The 22,925-nt window shown below is 28.4% G+C and overlaps 1 protein-coding gene across 14 annotated transcripts in view; it reads left to right on the top strand.

Annotated features, from left to right (window-relative positions):
- Nucleotides 1–22,925, top strand: part of LOC107068721 (Octopamine beta2 receptor) — a 77,732-nt gene that overhangs the window by 39,968 nt on the left and 14,839 nt on the right. For 9 of the 14 annotated variants that reach the window (XM_015325424.2, XM_089172196.1, XM_089172197.1 and 6 more), the window contains 2 exons: nucleotides 19,632–20,858; nucleotides 21,174–21,401. In XM_015325424.2, coding sequence (XP_015180910.1) covers nucleotides 19,858–20,858; nucleotides 21,174–21,401 — 1,229 coding nt within the window. In that variant the 5' untranslated portion in view covers nucleotides 19,632–19,857. Of the gene's footprint in view, nucleotides 1–19,631; nucleotides 20,859–21,173; nucleotides 21,427–22,486; nucleotides 22,572–22,925 lie in introns of all 14 variants that reach the window. The other 5 variants (XR_016176482.1, XR_016176483.1, XM_089172204.1 and 2 more) reach the window with 5 other exon arrangements.

Below are 22,925 nucleotides of genomic sequence, written 5' to 3' on the forward strand. Positions count from 1 at the left end.
AGAAAAGTAGGTAGGCGAGGAAAGGAAATTAAAGGCTGGGTTTAGAATAAAATTATGCAAAGTCCGAAGATTAACAGGGTTGTCAACGTTTTAGCGATAAATCTGGACACAGGAATTCCGTGCTTGCTTGTTATACCCGTCATTATTATTCCTACCGAGCTCTCATTACCGAGTTGCTTCAGTTGGAATTTCAGTTGGATTTTCGTATAAGTGTGAAATTCACACACAAACACACCTATACACATATATTCTTTGTCTCTCTAATAATTCACATTTACACACACATACATACACACAGATAGAATAGTCGTGCTGTGGCAGACCAGTTGCTACTGATGATCCCAGTAGAAACCATTTTCTACGTTAAATGATGACAAAAGGAAGGAAATATTTCGTGACGGGTAAACGCTTTTGTTGTTAATTTTGAATACCCGTTAAATTTCTCGCTTCCTACCTAGCCAGTTATATATATTTCTTTTTCATATTTTTAGTTTTTTTTTGAGGGGGTATATAATTGGAACAATTAATAGTAACGTTTAACGAGGATACGAGGATTTAGCAAAAAAAAAAGAAAAGAAGAAAGGAAGTTCTATAACGAGCACTGACGGACGGGAATTGAAATTTGATGTTCGATGAATATTACGGTGAGAAAAAAAGAAAAAATAATAAAATGGGAATTTATATGCAAGGCGTGTTAATTTATAAAATTTATAAAATTTATATACTCGTTCGAACGCGATTAAACAAAATGTCCTTAAGGGATGAAAGAATGTACTTTAACGAGCATAAAAAAAAAAAAGATAAAAACGAAATATTAATTCTACGTATTATTATTATTATTACAAAAAAGAAAGGAGAAAAGAAATGAAGAATGAAGGGAGAGGGTGAACGCGTGATTACAATTCATATTTATTTTAATCGTAAAGCATAAATATTTTAAAAGCAAAAAAAAATATTAATTGATAAATTATTATAATGATTATCTTTGATAAGTTAAGAACTAAATCTTAAAAAAGAGAATTTAAATATAAGAAAAGTTTTGATTTCGATTAATATTTACACGTAGAATCACGTACCACGTCTTTTAACTTTACCATCCTTTTAGGTTTCGGTGTTGAACATACAAAGTTTGTGAGTGATATAAGTAAAGATACAAAAATATCAAAGGGGGATAAAACACGTAGATATACTTTTTCATCTTTCTCTCTTTCTCTCTTACTCGCAAACTCCTTCGTCTTTCATCCCTAAACTTTTTCATTTTATCTTTCTCACGAACCTTCCCTTGGGGGAAAAAAAAAGGAAGAAGAAAAGAAAAAAGCATCGACCTATACTACGCGTATCCTAAATCTCGAAGAACTAGTAGGCCCCTATCTAAAAAAAAAAAAAAAAGTAGTCTGCAAAAGTATACTAATTAATCGAATAAAAATTCTTTTTTTAGTTCATTTATTTCTTTCGTTCTTTTTTTCATCGTAAAAAATCATTCCGATTTGTACGAAATTAGGATTATTTGTGGGTTTTTTCTATGTAAGTCACGTAACAGCAGACACACCGGCAACGTTTGTTTGGTTGGCAAGAAAAGTTGTGTTCTCTTAGGAAGAAATGAAGTTGATAGTTATTACTAAAATCCCTAAGGTAACTGCTGCTTCTACTACTTCGAAATTGTTTAGGAACTTAATCAAACTTTAGAAATCATCCTCGTTTAAAAGAATCATGAGTAAAAGCTATACATTTCTCTTCTCTCTCTCTCTTTATTTTCTGTTTCTCAATTGCCAGACGATGAACAATTAAATTTACCATGAACTGATCCTGAAGTGACTAATTTTTAATATCAAATTAAGATTTTGCCCTTTAATATTAAAATAACTTAAACCAGGTTCTAAATTATTATCGATCAAATTAAATAAATTATATATATATATATGTTAATTACATTAATTTTTGTATTATACATAAATAATCTTTTTCATCTTCATAAATAATATAATTTTTGTATTATTTCCTTTTTTTATATGTATTGAATAATATTACACGATAAAATATTTTTCGTTATTAAAAAATCAAATAATATCCGACCAATTACAACGAGCAAAAATGATTGGCTAAATTTCCTATCGCGAATAAAAAGAAATAAAACAAAAAATATATATTTTACCTAATCAATATATATTGAGTGAATTTAATTTAACATTCGGGTTTATAGTAAAGTAATAATCAAGTATATTATAGTTGGCAAATTAGTTTTAACTTTATCATTTAAATCAGCCACGAATTGTACGCACATACAAACTCGTCAGAGATCCCCAATCGACGACGATGATGACGACGACAACAACAATCACCAACGACTACGACTACGAAAACGACAACAACTACGAGATCATTTTCACGGATAAACGAAAAGTTTCTATCGTTTATTATGTAACTCGTTTCTAACTACTACTACTACTACCACCACCACTATTACTATCACTATTACCCACCCACCACCTCTATTAACTTACTTTTGTATAACGAAAGAGAGAGAGCTTACATAGTACGTGAACCGATATTCCGAGACAGGAACATTTCCGTTTGCAGCTAGTACTCGAAGCAAACTCATGCGGCAGGTTGGTTGCTGGGTATAGTACTTTTGCATTTTCAAAATAGGATAACTCGAAACTTTAACTTTGTTTCCCCTTTTATCGTAATATATTACGACAAAAGCTAAACTGGAACATTGTGAATATATTTATTTTCAAACCTTCTTTTCTTCCATTACCACCCCCTACCACCCCTACTACCACCATCCAAATTGCATTTTTTCTTTCTTTATCCCTTCTTCCATTTTTTCTAGTTCTTTTCTTTGGATCAAAGTACTCGTAATTAAAAAATCGTTTAATATATTTAATTGTAGAAAATAATGTAATAATTCTTTTATCGATGTTTCGAAAAGAAGAGGAGGTGGGGAAGAAAGAAAGTGAAAAATTCATTTATTTAATTTGAGAATAATTAAAATTAAAAAGCTTCGTGTATTTTCGTTTTTCTTTTCACGGGGATTTTTTACTTTTATTTTTATTTAAAAATAATTATTCCTCTTATTGTGGGAGATAAAAGGCGGTTAAGGGAATATATATATATATATATATATATATATATTAAATGGTTTATATCAATTTTCTTGTTATTGTTATTATAATAATAAATAGAAGGAAAAATATTGAAAATCCTTTTTCCATTCTCAAACCATTGCTTTCATCATAAAAGATATAAATAATTGATTCAATGTATTTGATGTTGAAAAATATACTGAAGTATCCAATCGATATCATCCTTTTCAATCTGATCGATATATATATGAAAATGGTTATGAAACATGGTGAATTCTATTTGCTTCGAGGTTTTCTTTAAAAAATGAGTACTCTCATTGATGGTAAAGGAGGAGGAATGGAGGGATTGGAAGAAGAAGAGGAGGAAGGGAAAGGGAAAGGGAAAGGGAAAGGGAAGATGGAAATACTTGAAAGCATACATCAAGACCGTCTCTCGAGATTCCAGAAAGATTTTTCTTTTAAGGTGTGTACACTTATGAGTGCAAGTTTGAATTCAAATATTTCTTGGTTAAGCGAGTTTTGGAAATTTTGGTTACTTATTTTATCCAATAAAAATTAATATTATTTCTTAAATGATTAAATAATTAAATAATCGTAGATAGAAAAAAGTATCGTAGTAAAATCGATGATTTTAATACAATATTTATAGGAATTTTAGAATGTTTGAATCATTAATTTATTATTTTATTTTAGGATAAATGTTTCTCACGAATAAAAATAGAATATAAAATAGAAAATTTAATCGAGAAAATTTATTTATTTGTAGAATATGATAAGGACATATTGAATTTTCATTATGACAATACTATCTTGGAAAAATTAGAATTTATATTTTATATAAAAAAAATTTTCTTATATTGTTAAATAAAATTTGATTTTTAAAACGTACAACAGAATGTTCCTTGCAAAGAAACAAAAATTACGCTCACACGAGAAAAATAAAAAGAAACATTCATTATTTTGGAATTTTATTCGTACTACTCTAACAAAATGTTGAATTTTCTTATAAAACATTACCACACACACACCACTATCTACGAAAACAAAAAAAAAAAAGAAGAAAAAGAAAATGACGTGAATTTTATTCACGAATAAAATTAAGTTCTCGTACGTAAACCCCCACTTCTATCCTTAAAGAAATATTTAATTTTCTTATTACACGTAATAATCATCACCATATTGAAACAACAACGAAAAATAAAAGAAGAAAAACAAAGAAATGACTATTTCATTCTCCAATGAAAATTTTATCCCAAAAACATATAAAAAGATATTATGTTAGTCCCTTCCCCCTACCCCCTCCTCCTCCACCATATATATGTAACAATAAGAAAAGAAGAACTTGTCCTCATCGATTTCAAGTTGTAACAGATATATCGGATGCATATATACATCTACACATAGATGTACACTAATGTAAGAGAATATTTGAACGTCAGCACTCTCGAAGCCGAAAGCTTGTTTTTCTAGTCGAGGTTTCAGTCTTGTTTAGTTTCCGTCGATAACAGTAGGGCAAATATACGTGCAGGTATGTGTATACCTTACTCCTGTGAAACACTTTATTGGTTTACGTCCTGAGAAAACACTGTTTGTCTCTGATATTTCCATAAATTTCCATAAAACGAGATCTTCCTAAATTTTATCTAAATTGTTCCCTTTACCCTACGTCTATTCCCTTTCCTTCAAATACAATTTTTTTTATTTCTCATATCTAAAAAGTATTATTCTCAAACTTTTCAATTGTTTCATTCATATGTATGTCCCCCCTGGAACAGTTAAACGAAATTGAATACGTGTTACCAAAAAAAAAAAAAACAACAAAAAAAAGGTTAAAGATTGAGAAAAGAGTTGGGGAAGATGGAAAAATAACAACAACAAAAATTCCTCTTTCCTTTCAATTCCATAAATAAAATTTCGACAGAAAATAGAAAACAAAATGAATGTGCGTGTTGACCAAGAATCAATTCGTCTTTGACCTTCGAGTGTTAAACGTCGCGTGCTGTAAAACTCTGGTTTGTTTGTAATGGTGTTCGTCACTGCATTGCTGCGATGATTAATTTAAGATCTTTCGTGAGGTAAGAAAATATTTACTGCCCAGTTATTATGGTATTTCGCGGTTTTGACCAAGGCCATATAAAGTGACGACAACTAACGATCATAATATATATTTTCTGGATATAAATATATACATTTTATTGCTCATTTTTACTATATAAGTGTACGTAATCATATTTAATTGGATCCTCTCTTTTTCTCACATCGGTTCCTAGAATTTTGTAAGTGTTCTTTTTTTCTATGTTTGATTAATGATAAAAATATAAAATAATAATAATAATATTAGCAACAAGGAAGGTTACGTTATCAGATTTATGAATGCAATGTTAAATTATGAAAAAGAAATATTTTTAGAAATGAAAAGAATATATTTTGATAATAAATAAATTTATGTTATAATAATAATAATTATTGTCAATTTTTTTTGATAATTTGTATTTGAAATTATTTAGTAAAGTAGAAGTATTGATATTACTTTATAATATAGTTTTTATATTATTTATATAGGTAGCTGTATATATAATATCATCTTTCAACGTTAGTGTATTTTTTATATTATTAAAGTGTTAAATATTCCACGTTTTTGTATACTTATGTAATATTTAATTAAAGTATTTCCAGTTAACATTATTTATTATCACTTTTAGATCTCATAAAATATATTTAATAGTACAATAATTATACTACGTTAATAATATGATAATAAATCATAAAGTAAAAACGATTAAATGATGAGAAAAAAGAAAAAAGAATAGAAATAAGAAAATGAACGAAAACTTCTCTCATTCGCATTTTATCATCCTATTATTAGTTTGGAAAAGTACTAAGCAGAGTTCTTGTATACGAGGGAAAGAGATTTACGTACGAAAGTAGAAAGTCCTTTCATTAGGCAGACGCAGGAGAAGGGTTTAGCAATGCTCGGACCAATACGATTACTTCACCTTGTTAAAAGAAAAAAAAAACGAAAGAGCATTCTTTTTCAATAACTTTTACTATCAAAAACTTCATATTTATACGGTTTATTTCTATCACTAAAACCATTAATTAATAATAAACTTAATAACTGTTTCCTTCTAATATTATTCCAAATAAATGTAATAATATTCGTTTTAGTTATTTAGTTTTACATATTAAAACATATTATTTAAAAGTATTGAAAAATCTTAAGATTATTTAAATAAACAAAAAAAAACATCAAATCAAATATTACAAACAAAGTATAATAAAATTAATTATAGAAATAAAATATTTAGAAAAAAGTGTCTACGCTCTTATGGATGATTTGTTTAGAATTAAAATAATAGATATACACAAGTTTATTAAAATTATTTAAAAAAAAAACAATATCAAATAACTGTTTGCCTAATTAATTCATTTACCTATGAAACATTTCTTAGTATTTTATTATTCATGAAAAAGTGAAGGAAGATTAATTAAATCACAATTGAGTCAAATATTTTTGACTAAACTTTTAACGAATTTGTATATCAAAAGTTTAGATTATTTGTCATACGTAAATAAATGAAAACGATTCAACTTTTAATTCTCAAAAGAAAAGAAAAGAAAAGCATTTAAAAGTTCATTGACACCAACAACAAGAAGAAGCAATTAAACGATACGAATTTCGAAATAAAACGAAGAGAATGAAACAACGAAGAGACAAATGTTATCCAACATTCGTTCCATATTTTTGAATAACAAAAGTCGTATTTAGCATATTAAAACGCGTGTCTCGTGTATTTTAACTCTTAGATGAGCCAATTTCTTTCTTTCCTTCTTTAATTGCTTTTCACGAATCTGAAATTAGTTGAAACGTTGGTTAACGAGAATCCCCACCCAGATTCTCAGCATAATTTAGTACCAACCATTTTGCGCTAAGAACTTTAACTCAAAGTATTCCGAGAAAAATCAAAGAACTACTTGTAGTACAATTTTAAATTAAAAAGAAAAAAATATCAAAAAATTAACGTAAAAAGAAAAAAGTTTTACCAACTTGATGGAAATAGAAGAAGAAGAAGAAGAAAAAGAAAAGCTCAAAAGAAAAAAAAAAGGAATAAGAATTTTCTTTGAATAACATGAATAAATTACCCCCACCACACCCCTGTGTCTCCATCCCCTTTAATAATAAATAATATCAGGAACATTCTCGCGAATATTTCACGAACATTTATCCAACATTTACGAACATTTATTCACAGACGTTTAGAAATTATTCTTTTTTTTCTTTTTTCCTTTTCGATTTCATTTCACGAACATTTAACGAAAATTTACGAACATTTATTCATGGAAAATTTTGAAATTTCTTTTCTTTTTTCTTTTCGATTTCATTTGCGAACATTTGACGAATACAATGAATTATTTAATTTTCGTTCATTTACGAACAAGAATGTATTAGAGAATTTTTTTCTTTTTTTTCTTTTTCTTGTCTTTCCTCCGATGATAAAGGGATGATCATGAAGATTGAATATGGATGGCGAAGAAAATAATTTATAGATTTATTAGATCCTTAAGTTAGATACGCGTAAAATGAAACGACGCCGTGTGACCCCAATTCAAAGTTTCATTGCTTTATATAAGTTCCGATATCAGCAGCAGCAACAGCAACAACAACGATGATATTCTCCAACAGATAAAAGTTTCTCCCGTCTCTTGTTCTTTTTAACTTACCTTATACCACTCAACCCCAAACATAGAGCATCCCAACACCACCAACCAACAACATTCACTCGAGAGTCCTTTTTATACCACTACCTTTCACGTTTTTATATCATGAGAACAACCGCGAGTATGGTCGATATCTCGATAGAATCTGATATCCAAGAGAAAAAAATAACAAAAAGAAAACAAAAAAAAAAATAAATCCGCTATTCCATACCAGATTAAAACTTTTTTCCTTCTTTACTTTTTCTGTGTTTTTTTTTTGTCTTTTCTTTTTTCCCATCGTTAACTATTCTATCGAATAATAAAGATAATATTATCTTAAAAATTTTGATTTAACGACTTAAGACAAAAGTTTGAGGAAAAAAAGTATTATATTTAAAGAAAAAAAAAAAAAAAAGAAAGAAGAAAATTAATTAGAAGAATCTATATCAAAAAAGAAAAAAAACATTTTGTTTTTTTAAACGAAGAGGATGATATTATGAAGAAAATTTCGTAAGAATGTAAATAAGGATAAGAGAAAAATATTATACTTTTTTAGACTTTTTTTTTTAAATTAAAATTCAATCAAATACCTCTTGAAACAGATTAGTATTTTATCTTGCATTATTTCGCGAGAACGATTTTTATCAAATATTAAAAAAGAATGGTTGAAAATATTAAATCTCTTTCTTTGTTCTCTTTTTATTTTTGTCCTTTTCTCTCTCTCTCTCTCTCTTTCTATTTCAATTCGTTAGCGCATGATTTTTGACGAGCTTTGAAAAAGTCATGAATAAAAAAGCGAATGACGTTCGAATGTCACGAAATTCAACATGGTAATTTTATTGTGTATTATTACAACTGGTATAACGTTAATTTCTGCAGTGTTCATTACATGAGTGCCGTTTTCATTTAGTTTATGAAAAATTAACTAAAGCGAAACAACAGATTTCTTTTATATATGTATATATACATATACTCACTTTTTCTAGATCATTTTCAAATATGCAAGCAACTTTTATATTTATCAGAATTATAGTATTACTGTAAATTTATTAATGCATAACCTGTGTGTCCAGTAATCATTGACTTAATATTTAATTTTATATAAAAAAAAGAGAATTATAGTTTTTAATTTATCATGTAAAACATTTAAACGTGAAAAAATTTTTATTCGTATTTTCGTACCAAAGTGAAAACAACATTTTTTTTTGTTTCACATTTTGATATTTATTTTTAATTGAATGAACATTTATTTAAATGATCATTAGGTGTATTAAATAATTGTAATAAAAATCTTGTTTTTATTTTTTAAGTATACCTTGAGAGTGCATAAGACTATTTTATATTTAAAATTGAAAAAAAAAAGAAACTTTTTTGCTGTAAATCTTCTTAAAAGAATGAGATGAAAAAATAAAAAATATTGAATGAAATCCTTAGAGATTTTTGCATCGAATAGTTTAATGTAATACATATATACCTGGACCCGTTAAATCACGATAGAAAAGTGGAAAAACGTGTATTCTATGGAGAAACGAGTATATTGGTCATGAATTATGTAGATATTCCAGTGACACAGGAATCAAAAAACGAAAAATAGTAGAGAATGAATGAAAGAAATGAAGACTTGATTGGAATGATTTTCTTGGTTTTTTTTTTTTTTATTTGTATAATAATGAAACTTTCATCTCCATAATCAACTGAAAATTCATACAATATTTTCAATCTAAAATTTTATCTTTTATTAATATTATAATTCAACAAATGTCTTATACAAAATTTTGTCGAATCAATTTTTAAATAATAACACTTCGAACATTTAATATAAACTATCAATCCTCAGTCAGCAAAAAAAAATAGTTACAAATTATCGATTTAATTTTATTACTATTTTTAATCGAACAAATATTAATATTTATTAAAAATCATGATTTTAACATAAATCGTTAGAAAAGTCAGACGATGTAATAATATATATAGTAAAGGTTATTTAATTTAAACTGTAAATTTTGATTTCCCACTAGGGTATAATGCACACTACTCAAACAACCAGTTCTACTATTGATGAATCCAAAAGCGTAAAATTGATAATAGCAATCGGCCGATCGTGGATACGTTAACAACTTCAAAGTAATTAAATAGTAATTAGGTTATCCGTTGTTCTATATGGATATGTATTATACCTACATACGTTTTACATATAGGAATATCACTTACACAAGTGTAAACCTGTTATATGTATATACGTGCACGCGAGACATTCGAAAAGTTACGTAATCGGGGCTTTGGATTTTAGGTTGGAAAAAAAGAGAATAGGTATTCTCTATCCTTGAACAATAGCAATGAATATTCATTTAAGATGAATGCTGAGTTAGTAACTTTGCTTTTTATCTGCCCTTTTATTATTTTCTATCTTTCTTTCTTTCTTTCGTTCGTTCGTTCGTTCGTTCGTTCTTTCTTTCTTTTACTTTTTTTTTTTTTTTTTGATTATTATTCGAGAGACATTTTTTTCCCCCAAAATTTAGAAAAGAGAAAGGTCAACTTTGTTTTTTTTTCTTGTCACTCGTTCCCTCGTTCATTCTTATTTGATTTTATTTTAATTTATTTTTTTTTATTTCCTCTTTTTTCCTTTAAAAATGTCTAAAGGTTAAAAAGCACGTGAGTGCGTGACTGAAGTAAAACGGTAGTTCGTGGATTTGATCTAAAAATAATTTTTCATTGGATAATTTTCGACTATGCCTATGTTTAGAAACAAGTTTGAAATATAAATGCGAACGATTAGGTTTATATTTTATTTTTATTTCAAATTATATTTTTTCTTTATTCTCTTTTTTAAGATTGAAAGTAGTAGATGTGTGGCGAGTATTATCCGTGTTAACGATAGTTTCTGTATGCACGTATATATATATATATATCGATTTAGTAGTTTCGTATGTGCGCAAATTCCACATAGTTGAGAGATAAATTTTCTGAGATTATTTTAGATAGGATTAATCTCGGGAGATATTATCGCGACATTAATGACGGAGATTTACGTTTAATAGTCAATGATATTTTCCATATTTATGTACAAAATATATACTAAATTATTAAGAAAATTTACGTTGATTTATAAATAAATAAATATTCTATTTAAAGTTCTTTTCAACATAATATAATGTATATACATATATGCGTTTAATATTATTAATATTGAATTTTGTTCTATAAAAAATAAATCGTTAATCAAATTTTCCCAAAATAATTTTATTATTATTTTATTAATAAATTATAAATCGCGTAGCAACGATTAAAAATAAGAAATAATCGATTATCGAATCTTATAATTTTTTTTACATATATATAAAAATAAATGGAATTATAAATTTATCTAGCAAACCCTGACGCACAAACCGTGACGAAATTATGCCAATGATTACACCTGACACATAAATTTATATTAAAACGAATAGAAATGGGTTAACGTAAGATAGATAAATGTATATTAAGGAACTAGATAGGATATTTTCAACGTGAAATATAATATCTATTTTCTATCAACCTAAATACTAATCGAATCGAGTCATGTTGAATAAAAAAGAAGAGAAGGAAATTCCGAGTTGTTTCTAGAATGAACCCGAGTAAAGGCGAGTATAAAGAGAATAAGAGAAAGAGAGAATAAGAGAGAATAAGAGAGAGTGAGAGAGGAGGCTGATTGCGAGTACACAGGGACGAGCCTGTTCCCGTACCCAGGATCGATATGGATTTGCACGGAGTCGGGAGGCTCGTAGAGCTCGTCGGGATATATGCTAAATTAGCGACGATACAAAACGCCCCTCGTCGCTCGAGGAAATGCGAGAAATTCTCATTACGGATCTGTACGGACTGCTCGTTTACGGGAATACGGAAAAAGTCAAGAAAAAAAAAAAGAATAAAAGAGATTACTAAGAAGAAGAAGAAGAAGAAGAAGAAGAAGAAGAAGAAGAAGAAATAGAAGAAATAAACCAAAGATAAAGAGAAAGAAAGAAGAAAAAATAACAACAACAAAAATAAAAAGGATTATTATTAATGAGAGGAAAAAGAAAAACTAGGGTGTTAAATGATAGAAATAAAAAAAAAAAGAAAGAATATATACGGGGATGAAGTTAAATTCAAGGAAGATAATGATTGGGGAAAAGGAAAGGAAGAAATATTCGAGAAGAAAAAAAATGAATGACGATGAACGAAAAAATATTTTTCTCGTAGAATCAGAAGAAGGGTAAGACGAATAATATAAAATAAGAAGAAGAAGAAGAAGAAGTTAACGAAAGAAAGAAAGAAAAAAGAAAAAAAAAGTTCGTCAATGAATCTTCCAGATTCCGTGAGGTAGTATGCCCTTGGCCAACCTAAACGTTGAGAATTCTACTTATATTTCATCTTGTTCTTCGTCTCTTTTTTCTATCTCTTTCTCTTTCTATCTTATTCTGTCTCTCAAGTCTCGTTCTTCCAGTAGTTCGACGAGACCGGATGCGTACGATTTTCATGCTCTTACGAACCCGTTACGTGACTTGATTCTTCTTACACCGAATGAAAAAAAGGACGAACTTCTACTACTTCTTCTCTTTCTCTCTCTTTTGTTTTTGTCTTTCTATCTTATTTTTTATCTATTATATAATATATATTATGATCAATCTAGTGAATATGGTAATTCTATAAAAATCCTCAAGACGATATATATTTTGAACATGTTTTTCATAAATTGCTTAGAGGATTTTGATCAATCTAAAATATATGCTTAAATGAGTTGTGTTTATAATTTGAAGGAGAAGGGAAAGGGAAAAGCAAAGTGATCTTAAACTCTTGTAAGTGAAACTAACCTAAGGAAATTTAAACATTTGTACACTATGTTTGTTTAAAGTTAATCTTGAAAATGTACTTTAATAAATGTTTATCCGTTAAGATTGCTTCGAGGCTTTTATTCATCAAAGTTAGAATTGCGTCAGGATTTTTTTCTTAGCAAAGTCAGAGCTTCGTTATAGTTTTTTTTTTTTTTTTTTAATTTGATGTTCTTCTTAACATAATGAAACTGTGCAACATGTATAACTTAAGTATGTATTTTGTATTGACTAAAACCCTTGAAGCATTCTAAGTATAGGTTAATCGAATAATGTACTAAAAACATGTTCAAAATATACAATGCTTAATCTTAGTTAACATTGTATAGAATGTGTGTGTGTATGTGCTTGGATTGTGTATATCAACCTTATTTTCTTATATATATATTTAATATATAAAATATAATATATTTTATATTATATTTTAAATGTTTTTATATAATATACTTTATATTATTTTTATTTTATATTACCTATATATAATTATCTTTATATCTCTTTTTTCCCACATTTGATGTGTTTTTATAAAGAACAAATTTGTGCACAGGGATTTTCTTGTATTTTATCGATCTAAAAACGTAACTGTAGATCAAAGATAAAAAGAAAGAGGATCTTTGGATTAGCTGCTGTTGTACCTGGTAAATACTCCTTCATTAGTTTTATCTTTTCGATCTATTTATTTTTCCTAATTAAACGTTTCTCAGTTTGTTCAAAGCTACTGCTTTCTTCCTCTCTCTCTCTCTGTTTTTCTCTTGTTCTATTTCTTTCTTCATTAATATGTCTTTGTTCTACCTTCCCCTACAATGAGAGAAACCTTGTACGTTCGTTATTTCCAACGGAAAATCAAAAATTAAATCACCTTGTTACATGGATTAAATATTTTCTCTCGTATTTGTTCAACATATCGGATAAAGTATCATTTCTAATTACTATCGGTTTAATTATCTGACGTATCAATACTAATACAAGAATTAAAATTATCTAGATGATAATTATCAATAGTGTTTTTATTTGTGTGTGTCATAAAAAAGAAAATTGATAATTTTTAAATTAATTTATTTCTATTGTTCTTTTCTTTTAATTTTTTTTTTCAAACAAAACACAAAAATTCTTATCTTATCAATACGTGCAATCGTAGAATTAATTATAAATTGAATTTATTTTATAATTTTGTTGTCTTTTTCCTTTTCCATAAAATAATTATTTGATAATCATCGTTACACAAATATTATGTAGAAAATTTTTGTTCTTTTCGTTTAAATCTAAATATAACTACTTTTTTTTTTATAAAATTTAAATTTAACAAGTTACGTTAACGAGATTGTGTATAGTTTTCTTAAAAAAAAAAAAAAATCTTATTTCGAACAATTTGTGTTGTTTCTATTATTTTCTATGATTCTCGATAGAGTACCTTAGCTTTCGTAAAAAGATAAATCATCAAACGACGGAAAATAAAATAAAGTTAAATAAAATAAAATGAAACGCAGTTTTCCGACTCTTGGAAAATGACGTGACTTTTCTCTCTCTCTTCTTCTCTCTTTCTCTCTTTTTCTATCTCCTTGACGTTCCTATTCTACTTCTAATTCTTTACGTGCCATCGCGGAATGCGAATAAAGAAGACGCGACAGAACGGGTATGCTTTTCCTTCAACGACGAGTCGCGTCGCATTTTAACCATTTTCTATCTCTCACTCTCTTTCTCTCTCTCTTACTTTTCCTATATCTTTTATTTCTTCAAATGATATGTAATCTCAAGCATTTTTATTTTTCGAGAGATGCAACCTAATGTTATTTAAATTTTTTTTTATTTCATTTCATTTCATTTCATTTCATTTCATTTCATTTTATATTATATTATTTTATTTTATTTTATTTTATTTTATTTTATTTTACTGCTCGTTTTTGTTTGTTTGTCACATTATGTTGCTTTCAGTAATTACTCTTTATTTAAGTACCAATCGTCTCCTTCTTTCGTATGTATTTGTGTCATCATAAAATACATAAAATATGTCATAATTTAAATGTTAATTAGTACACGAGTTAGACGTATTTATAAAATATTTGTATTTTATATTATATTTTTTCGTCGCATTACATATTTTGTTTGTTAAATTTTTTATCTCTAATTTTTTATTCTTTCTTTTTTCTACGTTATTGTAAATAACTTGATATTTCGAACGACTTATTTTGCTATGTTAATTATTCGTAAACGTCAGTAATTTGAAATATTTCTTACTGAAATTTAAACAACGTTATCGTTAAAATACCAAATGAAGAGATAATACGTATTTATATTAATGAAACTTTTAATTTGGCACCTGTATTATTTTCGATAGAATACTTTTAACTCGTGTTCATTTATTCGAGTGATATTTTTGTCAGGTAACAGATATAAAGTACAGAAAAAAATTTGTACCCTCAAATAAAAAATTAAACTCCCTCCCAAAACCTAAAAAACAAATCGTATAATTTGAATCAAAAATATTTTACCATCTAATTCTTCGTTCGATCTTCCAAATAATTCGATATATAAAAAAAAGGTGATACTTTTTGTTGCTTTAAATATAAAATAAACCCAAAAAATAAATATTAAATTTATTCCTTTAAAAATCCTACGCTTATGATACGAATCTCGTTGGGATCATATTTTCTTGTGTATATTTTCTCGATTTCAAGGTAAAATCGAAAAAGCTAAAAATTTTCGAAGAAAAGTCAAAAACTCGGCTTTAAAATTTTACCCGATAAATTTAAAAGTAAAAATCTCTATTACACTCACGACGTACTTTAACTTCTAAATTATGGCTATCTCTCGAAAGAAACGAGACCTCCTTCAGTCTCAATTCGATATTTGATTCTATCGATATCGATCTATATATACTTATCTCACAGTACGATTCCACTCAGGTCATCCTACTCGCTAAGTTTTTCGTTTCTTTTCTTTCCTTTCCTTTCCTTTCCATTCCTTATTTTTTTCTTTTAAATGGAAACTTGAGAGTGGCTTACGTTTTTTTAAATCGAGAAAACCCGAATAATATATTATACTGAAACTACTACCTAGTTTTTTTCTCATTCTCTTTTGCGTTCTATTAAAAATTCAGCTTAACTTTAAGAATTTTTGAGAACGATTTTGCTTCATACTCTTTTGAATTATATCCGCAGTAATACTTGGAATCTCATTATAGAAGTTTTCTTTTTTATTTTTTTTTTCAAGCAACGCGCATTTAATTATTACACTTTTGCTTTAAAATGTATCTATCTACATATGTTCAAAGGATAACGTATTAATGGTATTATGTAGAATGAAATTCTAAACTATTGGCTATTGTTCAAAGGTTGTCACGTTAAGTTTAATAAACTCTATTAATTGTTACAATGATTTATTGATAATAGATACGAGAGAAGATTACAAATTATTATGATATTTAATTGGCCGATAAATTTGTCTAAATTTTTACCGTATTATTTAATTATATTTTTTAGTATTGAATTTCTTAAAATATTACTATCATATTTTTAATATGAAATATATTTTTATAAACAATCATCTTCCAAGCAATGATTTAACAAATTGTATGTGTAAAAATAAGTCAAAGAATAAAGAAGAAATAATTTTACGTTCAAACAACCCTTCTTCTCCTGTCGTACTAGTGTTTTTCTAGTTGGTTTAACTAATAAAGATATTAACCTAATTTATTTAGTAATTAAATGATAGGGGTGAGCTAATCTTTTGGTCTAACCAAAACAGATTCTTTTAAAATGGTCATTCTATTCAAGTCGAAGATAATTTTCAATTTGTAAAAAAATTATAATTTCTTTTATTTAACTTAATGACATACTTGAAACCATTTTTATTTTTATTACAATTAGTATTATTTGTTATTCTTTGTTTCGTTTTTCTTTTTTTATTAAATTAAATTTAAGTTTATAAAACTTTTTCATTGAAAGATTATACTTCAAAAAAAAAAAACAATAAAAGAAAAAAAGTGTATTTTATCCGCTAAAGGATATTCCTAATTGTATAATATTATTTTAATATCTGTAAGAACCAAAGTTAATATCCTAATGAAATTCTACGAAAACATTTAGTAATAATAATTCATTTTGAATCACTCTATATATCCTGTTCTTTAATCGTGCTGCAGTAAATAGGCAATAAAACTAACCATTATATATTTTATAGTACCATATATATATATACAAGTATACATAACGAATTGCACTAGCGTTCTCTATTATGTGAACATATTTCATATTTCTCTAGATTATTTTTTTATTTATATATTTATATATATTTTTTTTTATGACACGGTATAACAGAAGCCAGTAGTGTATGAAAATACCCCACTTGCGATAGCATCGATTAGGAGAGAAAAGAGATAGTAAAAGCAATATCATTTTATATAATATCATGTGAACGTTTCTCGCACGATATCCAAGATAATGCATCATCTTTCATAAAATGTGGTTTGAAGATGATGCTTTTTGAATAGTACTTGAAAAGATAAATCGAATGAAAACAAAACAAATGTCTTTACATTTAGTATCGTGTAGTTACTCCATTTTTCCCCCTTTTTTTTTCTTATTACTACAAAATTTTATAAATAAAAATTTTCTACGCGTCGGAATCGAATTTTACTTGAATACATTTATTTGTCCGCCCTTCGTCTGTCTCCGTCTATATGTTTATTTCATTTTGATAGAAACGTAAAATTTTATATAAGATCGTTATCTCAAGATAAATTTGATATTTTGTGAACTTTACGTGTGCCACTCGTAGATTTTATATTCCATCATTGGAATCGTGAAAATTCAATTTCAAGATTGAAAGATGTTTTAGAGTTGAGTTCATTGAACCTTATTCATCCTTCTCTCTCTCTCTCTCTCTCTCTTTCTCACTCTTTTTATCTATCTATCTATCTATCTATTTATCTATCTAGGTATCTATCTTTTTCTTTCTTTCTTTTTATTCGTGAAATTGCATGCTGAATACGATGCAAACAAGTTCGGATTTTGTAGTACTAGTAATACTAGGAGCTGTTGAGATATTTTTGAAAAATCTACATCTTTTCCCATTTTCTTTTTACGCATATGTGTATACGTACATATGTGTATTATTTGTATATGTTGGTAGACGTATAAGAAGGTGATTTATATATATATATAATTCTTAGTAGAATTTAATAATATTTTTTTTTCGATTTATATTTCAATGCAAATTTTTCAACGTTTTAATAGAAAATTTAAATCACAGTTATTGTTGATTATCATCATTCTTTACAATGAAACATTTTTATAGAAGTTGCAATTATTTTTTACGATAACACGATAATATTTTACTATAACTTATTATTACAGGTACAATGGGAGAGTAAAGATTTATTTTCAGTTAGAAATAGTATAAATAAATTTATTTCAACATTTAACTGGTGATATATTTTTTAAAAATAACTCATACAAATATTCACTTGCATTAGAACGTTTTACTATGTGTTTTATTATTATTATTAAATATGAAAATAAGACATCATAATTTACGTGAAACAAACTTAAATGTATTTTTATTAAGAAAAAAAGCATTTAACTTTATCAAATTTAATTCTATCAAGACTTATTTAAATTAACTTCAAACAAATTAAATTTATACAACATTTTCTCAACAAATATTCTCACACATGTTACATAATACATTCGTTTGCATTTTAAATATCATACTCCACATTATTAATATAAACACGAAATAAAATTACATTAAAATATACTTATAAAACGTATCTTCAATAAATAAATATAAAATAAAATATTACATCTACATTGTTATAGAAATCGACCTAAAAACAAATGTATCTCCATAGATATTCGTACGAATATCATGCATATTGGCTAATAATTCTTACCACGAAACCCATCATCCTTTTTCTTCATTATAATAATAAACGAGGAACAATGAAAAATAACAAGAAATAAATAAAGAAAGAAAAATAGAGAGAAATAGTGTATGGGGGGTGTGCATATATTTTATAAGAAAAAACATTGGCTTATATAAACACACACACACATTTATATACACACTTATACAGGAGAAAAAGAGGTGTATCACCTTTTTATTTCTCCCACTATTCGATGAAGCGTGCTTATCGTCTTACCCGACGTTTTCTATAACAAACCGAGGGCCGAAGGGGTAATCGACCTAAATTTACCGGGAAAAACAGCGGATTGTAAATTACGCGCACAGGATGAGTGTACTTGACACGGCCCTGTCCCGTCAGACCGACCACGCTAGATGAAGAGAGAAAGAGACCGCGTTATTCAAGGTTACCTGCTCTTCCGCTGCGTCCTCGTTTCGAGTGGTGACAACCGAGAGAAACTGTCGCGAAGATATAAAAGCCTTCAAGAGTGAAATGTATATGCAAAACTCTCTTTCTCTTTAACGTACACAAATACACAATCGTCCTCTCATTTGTATACATACAGAGACATACACAAAAACACATATACGTTCAAACGAATATTTCAAAAGATGTCCGCATGAGAGATTATCGAATTTTCTTCGAATTATTTTTCGAACAAAACTCTCCTCTCCTGTCTTATCTTATTTTTTATTTTATTTTTAAACGATATTTTATATAATAAAAGATAATAAAAATAAATTGATGAAGGAGAAGTTTTGATCTATTTGAATTAATTAGGTTGTTAAAGAAGAAAAAAATGTCCTTTGAAGTTTTCGAAAATGTTTTCAAATTGAATTAAAAGAAATTCGTTTTTGCAAGTGTAAAAGCTTTTAAAAAGATTTTAAATAATTGCTTGTTAATCGATCTTAGCGTTCGGTGTTAGTACAGTAAATAGAATCAAATAGATAGAGAAGGCGGGTTTTAATTCGAAGAGGATTTCGTTAACCTCTTCTTACCCTTTTTGGTCTGTCTTTTCGATCAATAGGATTTGTCAGAGAAAGAGAGAGAGAGGTTGTACAAATTAATTGAGATAAGTTTTATTTCTCGTTTCAGATTATAAGAAGAAGAAGAGAAAGAAAAAGAAGATGATGAGGATCGGTCTAATGTTAAGTTACCATGACGTAAGATTTAATAGTTTATAGTTAAACTGGTTAAGAAAAAAATAAAATAAAATAAATAAAAAGTCATAGTGTTGAAGAAGGAGAAGAAGATAGAAAGAAAGAAAGTAAGCAAGAAAATAAGCAAGCAAGTAAGAGAAGGAGGTTTTTTTGGTGATAGAATGACGACGCTAACGACAGCGTCGGATCGTCCGGAGGGCTCGTTGGTAGGCGTGACGTCAGTCCTGGACTTAGCCTCAAGTGGTAACATCAGTTTTGTTAACAATGAGAACAAGGAGTCCATAAAGGAGGATCCTTGGCCAGACTTGTCCTTAACTATATTGAAAGGTTGCGTATTAGGTTGGATAATAGTGATGGCCGTGTTCGGTAATTTATTGGTAATGGTGTCGGTAATGCGTCATAGAAAATTACGTATTATAACGAATTATTTCGTAGTGTCATTGGCACTGGCAGATATGCTCGTGGCAATGTTTGCAATGACATTTAACGCTAGCGTACAAATCAAAGGTAAATGGCTCTTCGGTTATTTTATGTGCGACGTATGGAACTCTTTGGACGTGTATTTCAGTACGAGTTCGATTTTACACTTGATGTGCATATCCGTCGATCGTTATTACGCGATAGTTAAGCCACTGAAGTATCCCATCAAGATGACTAAGAGAGTGGTCGCGTGTATGTTGCTCGCTTGTTGGATATCACCGGCTATCATTTCATTCGTACCGATATTCAACGATTGGTATACAACTGTAGAAGATAGCGTACATCGACAGGATCATCCGGACGATTGTGTTTTTCGCGTTAACAAAGGTTACGCAATTGTATCCTCGAGTATTTCTTTTTGGATACCGTGCACCATTATGATGCTTACTTATTATTCTATATTCAAAGAGGCAAATCGTCAAGAAAAACAAATGCACAGTCGTTTAGGTAACGCAATGTTATTAAGCCATAGGCCAAGTAAAGATTTGAACAATCTCAATGGCGAACTGAATAGCGCCGGTTCATCTAAAACATTAACGCTTAACGAGATTAGCACGGACCAATTGCATACTCCTACAAAAGACAAGAACATGATGAAAATGAAGAGAGAACACAAAGCTGCTAGGACATTAGGAATCATCATGGGAACGTTTATACTCTGCTGGTTACCATTCTTTCTATGGTACATTATTTTCATAGCTAATCAAAAACAACAAATACATTTATCAATTTAAATTAGATAGATCATTGAATTTCGTTTACAAATTTCTCACATTTAAATTCTTAACAAACTTGTCTTAACCAAGAAAAAGTCTTGTTTAAAAAAAAATATCAATCGAACAAAATCAAACGTTAATTCTCAATGCTCAAAAATACCGAATAACAGGATACCGATTAATTTAAATGAAAGAGATGACATTTAACAAAATACGTTATAATTAATTATTAATATAAAAGAAAAAAAAAGGATAGGTATTTCTGATAATCTATTTTATAGGTACGTCATAACAGCACTCTGCCGTACGTGTCCCTGTCCGAATATCGTCATAGCAATCCTCTTTTGGATAGGATACGCAAACTCGGCGTTAAATCCGCTGATATACGCGTACTTCAATCGTGACTTTCGGGAAGCTTTCAAGAACACCCTACAGTGCGCCTTTTGTTCACTCTGCAGGCGGCAGCCTTCCGATCTCGAAGCGTTAAACTTCCGCCGGCCGTCCCTAAGGTACGATCTGGTCTGACACTTCGAGGTATGCACTTCGTTCTCTCTTTCTCTATCTCTATCTCTCTTTTTTATCTATCTGTCTCTTTCTATCTTTCTATTTTTCTATAACTCTTGGCCCATTTCCATTTCTAGCTAGACACCTCATTGCTCAGTGTGTTTTTTCTCTTTCTTATACGTTTCTTTCTTTTTCTTTTTTTTTCTTTTCTCTTCCTTTGAAAATTTTTTCCTTTTAGTAGCCCTTTTTCTTCTTCTTCTAGCACACATTCAAAGCTTTCGTTTTTAGATTTTACCGAGAGACAAACGTCGGCATGGAAAAGCCTTCTTTTTACTATCTCTCTCTCACTTTTTATCTATCTCTATTTTTCTATATCTTTCTCTGTCTGCCTGTCTGTCTGTCTGTTTGTTTGTCTGTCTTTCTTTCTTTGTTCGTTCATTCGTTCCTGTTAGACATTGGCACCTGCTTGCAACATCAGAATCAGAAGGAGAGAGCAAACGAACGTGTTTAAATGGACGAGAAAAAAATCTCGTTTCGTGTCACATTTTTCTTATACCAACAAACCCTAACCTTTACTAACTGCCCTCCACTCCCTTTACTCTTCCAACCCTCCTCTACTCATTAACCCTGTTAGTCCTCCCGACCGCTGTGTCAGGGATGATACGAAAGTTCTGTCACGTCGAAGTATTTGTAAAAAATCGCACTTCACTTTTTATTTTTCTTTATTATGTTTCTTTTCTTTTTCTTTGGTTTCTTTTTTGTTGTATTTTTTTCATTGCGTACTTTTGAATAGTTAATTTGCAATACATTTCGAATAAAACGAAACTTTGATCTATTCGTCGAGGCTCGTTTCTTTTTTACGTATCCTATTTTATAATTTTGTATTTCTTATTTTTTCAACACCAACCCTATTTCTTTCTTTTTTGTGTTTTGTCGTTTTTGTGGAAATATCGGACATTTTTTTGGGGTAATCTCTTTTTTGTTTTTATTTTAGTCGTATGGACCACGTGTGTGTATTATCTGTGTGTACCATTTGAAAATCGTCGAAGAAATAATATACGGGGTACAATACCTCCTCTTTTGATTTTAGGATAAACGACAGGACTTTTGAGTCAGCCGAATACACGGAAAGGGTATGAAAGATACACTCTATCAAACTGAATTAACAGCGTCAGGTACTGTGGATATAATGCAATGCACATCCTCCCCCCTGACCACACCCTCCCTTCTTCGTTTATTAATTCTATCGTATATTTGTATATATATTGAATATATTATAGTATATAAAGGATGTCCCCCCTCAGTTTCCCACCCCTTCACAAAATTTGACCAGCATATTCCATATAAGTAAAATGATTAACAAATTATTTTCCCTAATTTTTACTTATAGAATATAATGGTAAAATTTTGTGAGAGAGGAAGGAAAAAGTTAATCTAAAAAATTGACTAATATATTTAATAATATAAATATAAATATATGTAAATGTATATATTTATATATATTTATTAATATAATTAAATATGAATGT

This window comes from Polistes dominula, unplaced genomic scaffold, assembly GCF_049000335.1.
Source record: "Polistes dominula isolate Pdom_NZ unplaced genomic scaffold, Pdom_raw_medaka contig_73, whole genome shotgun sequence".
NCBI classification, from domain to species: domain Eukaryota; kingdom Metazoa; phylum Arthropoda; class Insecta; order Hymenoptera; family Vespidae; genus Polistes; species Polistes dominula.